The 12,220-nt window shown below is 33.3% G+C and overlaps 1 protein-coding gene across 1 annotated transcript in view; it reads right to left on the bottom strand.

Annotated features, from left to right (window-relative positions):
- ADGB (androglobin) overlaps positions 1 to 12,220 on the bottom strand; it is a 170,472-nt gene that overhangs the window by 41,766 nt on the left and 116,486 nt on the right. Inside the window, exons 27-29 of the mRNA XM_065927758.1 lie at positions 9,853 to 10,037; positions 2,531 to 2,724; positions 441 to 552 (exon numbers count right to left, since the gene is read on the bottom strand). Of these exons, the coding sequence (XP_065783830.1) occupies positions 441 to 552; positions 2,531 to 2,724; positions 9,853 to 10,037 (491 nt within the window). The remainder of the gene's footprint in view (positions 1 to 440; positions 553 to 2,530; positions 2,725 to 9,852; positions 10,038 to 12,220) is intronic.

Genomic DNA, 12,220 nt, shown 5'->3' on the forward strand with positions numbered 1-12,220 from the left:
AGCATCATTCTATTTTTTCCTGTTCAGAAATATTGAGACTAGTTTACATTTTGAAAAAATAAACCTGAATTCTCTTTCAGTGGAAGATTCTTTTTCTCTTAAATATTTTAAAAACATATCTTTAAAGTTATATTTTTAACAACTTGGACAAAAATAATTTATAATTAGAAAAGTTTACAGTACCTTTGTTAGATAATCATCAAGTAATTTTTACTAACTGGACAAAATTTATTTAAACTTGACTAAACAATCATATATTTTTTGGTTTTCATAACCAAATAGTGAAAATGTTGAAACACATAATCAGTTAATAGAACAGGAAAAGACATGGCTTAAAGCATAAATTTTAAGCAATAATGTTTTAGTAATTATATGAAAAATTTACTGCTAAACATGTATAGATGATATAAAATGCAGGAATAGTATTTGGAGTGACATACCTTTGTTATCATTTTTCTCTAAGTCTTTTAGTGCTTGAACAAACATCTGTTGACTTTCAGTGAGAGTCCAACTGTTATATAACACTGAACACTGTATAATATACTTGTATACCTGGAAAAATGCAATATTTAAGTATAAACAATAAAAATAAACATAGTATATGCTTAATCATTTATTATTTTAGGCACATAATAAATGCATTTTTTTCTGGATCATACAATAATGATTTAATTAAATACTGTTAAATGGTCTCCAAAATTCTGTAATACCACAGTCTATAATATCCTCCCACCAGTACTATCACATATACTAGTATTTATAATTTTTGCATTTATGTTTATAAGATAAATTTATTTTAATTTTCTTACTCAGTTTTGGAATCTGAATTACATTAATCTGTTAAAAAAGACTGGAAGGTTTGTACTGTTTTTCTATTTTCTAGAATAATTTACTCCTCAAAAGTCTGTTAGATCTATCCTGTAAAGCCCCTAGGCCTATGCTTTTTGGAAAGGTATGACTTTGATTGTCATTTGTTTTATTATTTTTATTATTTCATATTTTCTACTTTTTGTGGAGCAGCTAGTCTCTTCTTCCTCCTATCCCAGGAATTTTACATTTAAAACAATTTTTCTAAGTTTTAAATCAGCTAGTATGTGTGTGTGTGTGATCAGTTGCTCAATTGTGGTCCAATTCTGTGGTCCCATGGACTGTAGCCTGCCAGGCTCCCCTGTCCATGGAATTTTCCAGTCAAGAATACTGGAGTCAGTTGCCATTTCCTCCTAGAGGAGATCTTCCCAACCCAGGGACTGAACCTGTCTCTTGTGTCTTGCATTGGCAGACAGATTCTTTACCACTAGCACCACCTGGGAAGCTCTAGCTAGTATAAAGTTGTATATAATACTTAAAAAAAATTTAAACCTGTTTGCATTTATACCTTCATCCTATTTTTTGTTCTATATTTGATTCATTTATATTTTCTTTCTTTTTTCTTAATTGATTGGTCTTACAAAAAGCACGTCATCTTTATTAATCTTAAAAAGCTTAGAGTTTAATTGTTGTAGATTTTGTTCCTTAAATTTTTACTCATTTTATCATTATTTTTTCTCCTTATTTTTGAGTTATTATTTTACTCATTCTCTAACTTTTTTGTTTCAATAGCTTAGTTCATTTGTTTGAATCATTCATATTTTCTGATGAATTAATTTAAAAATTCAACATTCCACTGAATGCTACTCTAGATGTGGTTTACAAATTTTGATTTGTAGTTTTCATTTTTATTGAGCCCTTTATATTTAATAGTTTCTTTTTAAAGGATTTTTAAGCTAAAGAATTATTTAGTATATTTACTCTGTTTTCACATTTATGTGATTTTAAGCTGATAATTATTAATTTCTATATTATTAAATTATGTTCAGATAACAATTACACAATATAGTTTGGGTTTTTTTGAGGCTTCTTGTGTGTTCTATGAAAAAGTATATTTACTCTTTATAAGGTGAAGTGTTCTATATAGATATCTAAAAGATTAAGCTTATACTTAATATTTCAAATCCTAATGATCAAATGTCTCTTGTTTTTCAACTTAATTTACTCTTTTCTGAAAAGTATGTGTTAAAATAATCAAGTATGAATTGCTAATTGATTTTTCTACGTAATCCTGTGTATGCTCAGTTGCTCAGTTGTGTCCGACTGTAGCCATGTGCCATGGACTGTAGCCCACCAGGCTCCTCTGTCCATGGAATTCTCCGGGCAAGAATACTGAAGGCTTGCCATTTCTTTTTCCAGGGGATCTCCCTGATCTGGGTATCAAACTTGAGTATCTACATTGACAGGTGGATTCTTTACTGCTGAGCCACCAGAGAAGCCCAATTACTATCATATTAGGACTTGGTTTTGACATTTTGTTTTTATTTCTTTTAATTAATTTATTTTCTTGATCTCCAATGGATAAATCATGTTTTTATTTGCTGCCTTAAATTATATACATTGTTCTTTATTTCTTCAATTTTAGGAAAAGAATTGTTATGATTTATGTTAAACTTTCAGGAGTAGTAAGTACAATTGAATAAATCTTCTAAATATTAATTACCTGCTGTGGTGTGCTAGCGTTTTCATCTATAGTGGGTATATAACTGGTTTCTTCATCCATAATAGGCTGACCAGTGTCTACTATTGCACTTCCAGGCCTCTTATAGGATTTCTGACCTCCTGCAGATTTTTTCTTGATGTATAAATCTTGCTCTTTCTTTAAAGCAGTATGAGTTGAAAGAATTTGCTTGCTGGCTGAATGTGAGAAATATTTTTTATGTTAAAATATGTGGAATACATAATCATTACTGTGTTATTTATTATATCCTCATAAAACACACTCAAAGGGACAGGTCAATTTATTTTGTTTTCATGAGATAAAAAACATCTCTGGCTTCTAGGAGATATCCTGGTCTTAAAGAAACACTGTAATGGTATATGACTTGGATAGAACAATGCATTTTCTGAGCAAACACTTATTGCTACAAGAATGTACAATTCAACAAATTCTCATTCATTCTGTGCCATTTGAATGACAATAAACTAATACCACATGTTCTGACTACTTCAGTGTTTCATACTACTTCAGTATGCAGTATTCATACTACTTCAGTATGCACATGCATGCTACTATAGTTTTTAATGTCTGTATTATTTCATAATTGACAAATCATATAAGTACCATTACAATACTCATGTGATTTGTTAATTAAATGCAGCTATCAAATGGTATAATTTACATAAGTTCCTAGTCCTAGATGGAGTTCCCATAAAAATAAATTTCTTACATAGAAATTTAATAAACTAGTTGTAAAATCTATACATTGAGGGTATAAAACATTGTGAGAGAAATTAAAGATATATGTTCATAGACCAGAAAACTCAATTTTGTTAAGATGCCAATGCTCCCCAAGTTTAACAAAATTCCAGTAAAAATCTAAAGCTATAAACCATATGGTATATCTATACAATGGAATAATACTCAACAATATAAAAAAGAATGGAGTATCAACAATATAGATGTACCTTAAAAACATGCTGAACGTGCTAAGTATTTACTTTTTATGAAGTTTTAGAAGATGCAAAACTAGTTTATTGTGACGGGAATGTTAACAGCGCTTGCCTCTTTGGGTGTTGGGAAATTGAATAGAAATAACCTGAGGGAATTTTTCCAGGTAACAGAAATGTTCCATATCTTGTTAAGAGTGTAGGTCACACTGATAGATAAACTTATCAAAACTCATCAACTTAGATTTATTTTTTTGCTCTATGTAGATTATACTTCAATAAAAATTAAAAATGAATCACAAAGTCCCTATCCTTTCCTTCATTACTTCCTTCAAATGTGTACTTAATCATTCATAACCACTGTTTTGAAAAATATTTGAGACAAATATAAAATAAGGAAAACATTTTCCTTAATATATGATAGTCTACACATAAATTAGAAAAAAACAACTGATTCCAATAAAAAAATGGGCAAAGTACTCAAAATTTTTTTCAAAGAAGGAAATATTAAAAGATGATATATAAAATACATAAAAATATGCTTAAACTGCTATAATGGTAAGCAAAATATAAATAAATCTTCAGCATTCAAATTGAAATCAGAAGTATGAAAAACCAAAAAATATGATAAAACTGTCATTCAGGAGAGTGGGTAAAAGAATATAAATTTATGCAAACTCAATGGAGGGTAATTTGGCAATATATACCAAAATCACTACTGTCTGTACCCAGTGACTCAACGGTTCTACTTCTAAGCATTTATCTAAATATGCATATTACATGCTTAGAAAAATGTCTATTCAGATTTCTTTAAAAAATTAAGTACTGTTTATATAAACTATTGATTAGATAAACATCACTATCAGTAGGAGACTGGTTGCATTAATTATGATAAATCATCAACAAATTTGAACGTTATACAACTATATGAAATAAAATGTTTTACTACTACTCATCCATATTTCTTCCTCAAATCCTCAATTGCTTAGATTTGAAGGAAAGTTATGACCAACCTAGACAGCATATTAAAATGCAGAGACCTTACTTCATCAACAAAGGTCCGTCTAGTCAAGGCCAAGCTTTTTCCAGTGGTCATGTATGGATGTGAGAGTTGGACTATAAAGAAAGCTGAGCACAGAAGAATTGATGCTTTTGAACTGTGGTGTTGGAGAAGACTCTTGAGAGTCCCTTGGACTGCAAGGAGATCCAACTCAATGGACATGGGTTTGGGTGGACGACAAGAGTTGGTGGTGGACAGGGAGGCCTGGTGTGCTGTGGTTCATGGGTTCGCAGAGTCAGACATGACTGAGCGACTGAACTGAACTGAAGAAAATTTTGTGGGAAATTATGAATTTTATAGTGCCCTTACAGCATGAATACTGATGTAAAATATTATTCCTAATAAGTATATGAAATATACAGACATGCTTTTAAAATGTCCATGAGATAGCAAAAAACCTAAAGAGGCTTAATATTTTTGTTCTTAGCTCATTTCAAAGCCTTCAATATCTTTGCAATGGAATTTATTCCTTCTCTAGTACCATATAATGCTTGTTTACAGGCTTCCCTGGTGGCTCAGATGGTAAAGAAACTTCCTGCGATGCAAGATCCCGGGTCTGGAAGATTCTCTGGAGAAGGGAATGGCAACCCACTCCAGTATTCTTGCCTGGAGAATCCCATGGACAGAGGAGCCTGGCGGGCTATAGTCTGTGGGGTCTCAAAGAGTCAGACACGGCTGAGCGACTTAACACTTTGCTTTTCTGTGTTTGCTTACAGAATATATAACTTAATCTGTCATGTCCCATTTCACTACAAATATAACACATATAAACACATTTCTTGGCATGTATTTTTGGTGAGGGCCTTCCAGAAATACACACAGTAAAAAATTCATAAATGGATATGTTTCCAAGAGAAGCACCTTAAAAAACCTTTAGAAAGGAAAAAAAATCAATATCTACTTATATGATTCATAAACATAAACTAATAGCATTCTTTAAAAATAAGAGTTTGTCTGACATCTAAATAAAGAAAATATCTAATCTATGATAGCTACCCTATCAACTTCTATGGAGAAAATTTTCAATCGTTTCTGTGAACCATAAAGAAGTCCTGAATAGATGGAAATAAATAGCCTTTACTTGCATAGAAATTCAATACTATGAAGGTATAATTAATCTATATATTCAAAGCAATCAGAAGGAAAATGATGTTTTGGTTTCAGGGGAAATTTAAAATATTGTATTTAAGTTCATTTAGAAATACAATTATGAAATAGGAGCATTTTGTAAAAGAAGAACATTCTTGGATAATGGCTCTAATTTGGGGTCAGTTTCTGAATTATGTTCTCATTATCTTTCTCCTTCATTGCTGTCACTTTCCTGGCCAGAAGTAAAAAAAAAAAAAAACAACCATTGTGTCAAATGTTTATGTGTGATTCTCTTGCTAAAGCTAACTTTTTAAAAAATTAATTAACTTTTTGAAGGATAATTGCTTTACAGAATTTTGTTGTTTTCTGTCAAACCTCAACATGAATCGGCCATAGGTATACTTATATCCCCTCCCTTTTGAAACTCCCTCCATCTCCCTACCCACCCCAACCCTTCTAGGTTGACACAGAGCCCCTGTTTGAGTTTCCTGAGCCATACAGCCAACTCCCATTGGCTATCTATTTTTACATATGGTAATGTAAATTTCCATGTTACTCTTTCCCTACGTCTCACCCTCTCTTCCCCTCTCCCCATGTCCATAAGTCTATTCTCCATGTCTGTTTCTCCAGTTACCCTGTAAGTAAATTCTTCAGTACCACTTTTCTAGATTCTGTATATATGTGTTAGAATACAGTATTTATCTTTCTCTTTCTGATTCACTTCACTCTGCATAATAGGTTCTAGGTTCATCCACCTCATTAGAACTGACTCAAATGCGTTCCTTTTTATGGCTGAGTAATGGCAACCCACTCCAGTATTCTTGCCTGGAGAATCCCATGGACGGAGGAGCCTGGTGGGCTACAGTCCACGGAGTCGCAAAGAGTCGGACACGACTGAAGGACTTCACTTCACTTTCACTTTACTATTACTCAGTCGCAAAGAGTTGGGCATGACTGAGTGACTGGACTGAACTGAACATTACTCAGCCATAAATTGCTAACTTTTAAAGTGAAATAATGATAAGTTATAAGAGCAGGAGGAGAAGGGGACGACAAAGATTGAGATGGTTGGATGGCATCACCGACTCAATGGACAGGAGTTTGAGTAGGCTCCAGGAGTTGGTGATGGACAGGGAAGCACAGCGTGCTGCAGTCCATGGGTTGCAAAGAGTCGGACACGACTGAGCGACTAAACTGAACTGAACTGATACGCTAAGCTAGTGTTTGCCTCTATAAATATAAATAAAAAATTTTGGAGAGTAACGTTAGGGGCAATTAAGTTACTTAAAGAAAAGATGTAAGGCTATAAACAGGATAGGAGAATCGCCCACAGTACCTGCTAAAGTTTTGGAATTATAGTATTCCTGCATGAAGTAAAGCAAAAAAAAAAAAAAAAAAAAAAAAGAAAAAAAAAAATTCTGTACAGCATGGATTAGAGAAAAGAAAACAAAGTCATGTTCAAGAGTAAGAGTGGCATTTGGACTAGCAAAACCTAATAGTACCCTTACTGGTCTTTACAGACTTGAAGAGAAATATGTATAAATATTATATTTTGTTATTTGGGCTTATCCAAATAAATATATAGAAATGGTGCAGGCAGATTGGCATGAAAAGGCAGAAAGACGAACTAGTACTGAAAATGATCTAGAGGATGTTCAGGGATGAAGGGAGAAAGATGGGAGGAAAGGCGACATGATCTGAATTAATTTGCTGTTTTAACTAAGCTCATTGTATTACTGATATAATAGGGAATTTCCCACCTTCCTATGTCTAAAGCATGACATTTGTGCCCTAATTGTGTCATTACAATGTAGTGTCTTCTCAATTCTCTGCTCCTCCAGATTTTCATTCATATTGGAAAGGAATGTCCCTGGACTGCAATAACAGTTTCCAGGGTCAATAAGAGAGAAGAAAAAGAGTCCTGATTTGGTTGCATTTATTTTAAAAAGGAGAAAGAAAAGAAAAGTGTGAATATTAGAAAATAGGTAACAGGTAAATTCTTTTTAGTAATTTGCCTATATACTTGAGATAATCAGCATAAACACTATTGGGAATAATAAGAGATCAGGAGAATGCCAGCCACCACATAGTTATGCAAAGATTAGCTAGACAGTAAAGTCAATTTTAAAATAAAGCATGAAGGCGGAAATCAGAAAAGGCAAGCTTATCAAAATAAATAAATATAAGTGGATTACATCACCCCATTTCAGAGATTAGAATCTTAGATTTAGTGGGGAAAAATACCCATTTATAAGAGAAAGGTTGAAAAGCTAAATGTGTGAACCAAAATGAACAGGCAAATGATAACAAATGAAGAACCAGCATTACTATCATACAATCTATTAAAATTGAAAAAATACTGCTGTATATTCATTTAAAAAATACAGCATATCAATAAATATAAAGCAAATATAGAACTTTTTTCAACTAACAATGTAACATATAGATATGTAAACTGGAAAATATTAGATATAAATTTGTACACATTTCACAATTAAAATGGATGCTAACATATTTTTTCAAAAAATTACAAGCCAATAAGATAAAATGTAAATGACAATTGAAATTTTAAATATTGAAACTAGCAAGTTTTCTTTTTATTATATATACATAGAGAGAATGTATGTGAGTGCACATGTATTTAGACATCAAATCATTTACCTCCAAAATAGAGAATAAGTGTTCTTTATAAAACTCAATGTAATACTAATCAAAACTGATTTGAATTAGGTCATAGTGAAAATATCTATCCAATGCTCAACACAGAAAATGTATAAATCATACTAACTCCAAAAGTTTAAGTAGATATAAACAACAGAAGACCAGTTAAAACAGTTATTTGGAAATTGTAAAAATATTACAATAGTTAAAAGTTAAAGGGAAAATATGACCTAACAAGCCAAATAAAAGAGTATATTCAAAACATAGGAATGTATTGAAACATCATGAATAAATAACTTTTATTTCAAGAATGTATTCCAAATTAAAAATTAATTTATGAGACTCAAAGCAATAAACTTTGATGATTTTTTATAAACAAAGAAGTAACCAATAAAGTTCCAAACTTATATTAAAATCCTTAGCCATCAATAGAAAAAAACTTTCTTAAATATTATAAAGGGTATTTATCAGAAGTCAACAACAAACATCACACTGAATGGTAAATGCTCTAAGCCTTCCTATTTAAGAATAACAAGTATATCATCATCACTCTTATTTAACATAGGTTTGAAGGCCCCAACCAATGTCACAAATAAGAAAAACAAATGTCAATTACCAAAACTGGTAATATTCTACTTTTGTTTAAAATGAGAATGTAAAAATGGACAGTAGAGGTGTAAAAGCTAATATACTAACAGTATTACTTTTTTCTGGGTTGTATGATTACAAAGGATTTCTTGCTGCCTTGTTTATAATTTTCTATTTTTCAGCTTTCTACATTGGGCATGTGCTACTTTTATAGTCATAACCAAGTTATTAAAATAAATGGATATATCTTACAGTATCACTGTTATTCCTTATTTCAGAAATAATTTTATTAATTAAAAGCTCTTGTGACTATTACATTGCAGGTAATAATTTCAACATTTTTATTAATTTTAATAAGTAGAATATTTTCTAAAAATAATAAATTTTGAATAAGAGTAAAAAAAGAGACACAGATGTAAAGGACAGTCTTTTGGACTCTGTGGGAAAAGGCGAGGGTGGGATGATTTGAGAGGGTAGCGTTGAGATGTGTATGTTATCATATGTGAAGCAGATCGCCGGTTCAGGTTCGATGCATGAAGCAGGACGCTCAGGGCTGGTGCACTGGGATGACCCTGGGGGATGGGATGCGGAGGAAGGTGGGAGAGGGGTTCAGGATGGGGAACACATGTGCACCCGTGGCTGATTCATGTTGATATTTGGCAAAAACCACTACAATACTGTAAAGTAATTAGCCTCCAATTAAAATAAATAAATTAATTAAAGATTATTTCAAAATAATAAAAATCTATTTCTTATTTGAAAATCTGAGAGAGCTCAAGTAATAAAGTCTTTAAAGTACAATTATAACAAATCTATCTTCAGGGACTAATGTCATGCACAAATGCAATAGTTTTCTAAAAATACTATGGTATCAAATTTTACCAATTTGCTATTTTATCTTAAAACATTTTAACCATCAGTTACATAAATATCTGTTTATGAATCTATGTACAACCAATTTTAAAAGCCACACTTACACTGGGAGCTCAAGTCTTTCTCATTCCCCAAGAAGTTAATTGCCGGTATGATAGCTTGACCCTTCCCGGTGGAGCTCACGATAACTTCTTCATTTTCTAAGATCTGTAGTTTGATGAATACATCTGATTTGGATGTGCGGACGTGTATTGTAACAGGATGTGGCAATGCAACTTTAACTGAATACCTGTAAAGAAAAACATTCATCTTTATCAACAGTCTTTTCTTCAAACCACTAAGGAAATCACATCATTTATTGATATGATAATCTACAAGTAAACCTACTTTATACAGTCAGTTAAAGTCCTGGAAATGTTAGTGCTATTATAGACTTTGGCAAAAGATCCCAGTATGCTCAGGTAAAATGAAATTACATAGGAGGTGTTTATTACTATCACATCCCAAGCAGAGATATGTAACATTTTATTTAGATATGATATGCACTCACTGATAAAATTTGATAGATTGCAAACTACTGCCACATCGCACCTTTCCACCACACCCTCCTCTCCAGTGGGACAAACAGCACGGCTGGCAGTAGCTTTCAAAACTTCACTGTCAAGTATTTTCTTTGAGCCCCAAAACTAGAAATCAAAAGAAGTACTTGTCACCTGTGCTCTCACCCTTTAACCAAGCCGGTTGGGAACCTCTTGGAAAAAGAATGAAAATATGCAGTCTAATTCCTTCCTAACTCTGTCCCTTAATGCCGTCTAAGATCTCTAGTCTTTTTGTTGGGGTTCTTTCCTACTTTAGATGAACCCTTGCAAATGCACAGGATTCTATAAACTTTCAGTTTCTCTCCGAATTTGCTTTTCTATCTTCTCTCTTCTGTATCTTAAGTTTCCCCACTTTACTACTTCTTGATTTTGGCTTCTGTACCCATGCAGGTCTCACCTGTTTAAAAACAGATCAAAACAAGACAAAAACCAAACTGAAAAATATCTTCACTCAACCCTGCTGTTCAGCCTCAGCTCTATTTTACTCCCCAGCTTACAGTCCAAGGAGAGTTGTCAACTTCTTTTGTCTCAGCTCATCACCTTCCACTCACTCACAACACCCTACTCTGCCCCCAGCAAGGTGCTAAATTTGCTCTTGCCGTGGTTTCGAGCAGCTTGTCACTACCCTAGTGAAATCTCAGTTCTCATCTTCGTTGACCTCTCAGGGGAATTTGACAGGGTTGAATCAACCCTCATTTCTTCTTTCTTCAAAAACCGTTCCCCATGGGCATAACAATTTTAGTACCTCCTATTTCAGGGGTGATTTTTTTAGACATCTCTCACATCGATATTCTCATAAATATCAGAGAATCTTAATATTCTGTCCGGTATCTAACTCTTTTTGTGCAAACTTTCCCAGTCACTTCAGTGGGCAGAAATAGAATAATCATTTCCAAATCCATGTTTCCAGTCCAGCGCCCCTATGCAATGTCCCTCAGACATTTCACTGGTCTACCAAGTTTAACAAGTAAAAATGAATTAATTGTCTTTCTGTTGCCCAATCAGCAAATAGAGTCCTCTTCCTGAAAACTCTATTTAAATAAACAACACTTACTCTCCAACAGTTTCCCAAGTCAAACCATAATCAGCCAACATTGTCCATTTCACTTCCTCAATATCTTAAAATCATTTATTTTCCCTCAAGATTCACTGTCACTGTTGGTTATAGGTTAAATTGTTTCCTCTCAAAAACCTGCTGGAGTCCTAACTGCTAGCACCTCACCATGCCCCCATTCTTGGAGATATTATCTTTCAGAAATCACCAAGTTCAAATGGGGACCTTATGAATAGGAGAAATCTGGAAAGAGAGAGACACAGGGAGAATGGTGCATGAAGAGGAATACAAAGACCAGGGTTATAAACCTACAAGCCAAAGAATGCCAGTGACCAGCAACCTCTAGAAGATAGAGAGAGCATGGGGTATTTTCTCCCTCACAGCCATCAGCAGGAATCAGTTCAGCTGACGCTTCAATCTCCCAAATTTCAATGAAAGAGAATCAAGTATTTAATCATGTGTGTTAGAAAGGTAACTATTCCAGTAGTAAAGGATGGATATGTAATGAATAGGGGCTTCCCTGGTGGCTCAGATGGTAAAGAACCTGCCTGCAATGTGGGAGACCCCACTTTGATCCTTGAGTCAGGAATATATCCTGGAGAAGGGCATGGCTACACACCCCAGTATTCTTGCCTGGAGAATTCCATGGACAAAGGAGTCTGGAGGGCTACAGTCCATGATGGTCACATGGAGTTGGGCACAACTGAGAGACTAACACACATGTAATGAATAAGGTGATAGAGAAAGAGAGAGAGAAATAGAGAATATAAAGAAAAAGAGTGAATATGATGGAGAAATATATTCCAGAAACACAGTGTT

The sequence above is a fragment of the Muntiacus reevesi genome, chromosome 3 (genome assembly GCF_963930625.1).
Source record: "Muntiacus reevesi chromosome 3, mMunRee1.1, whole genome shotgun sequence".
Lineage (NCBI taxonomy): Eukaryota > Metazoa > Chordata > Mammalia > Artiodactyla > Cervidae > Muntiacus > Muntiacus reevesi.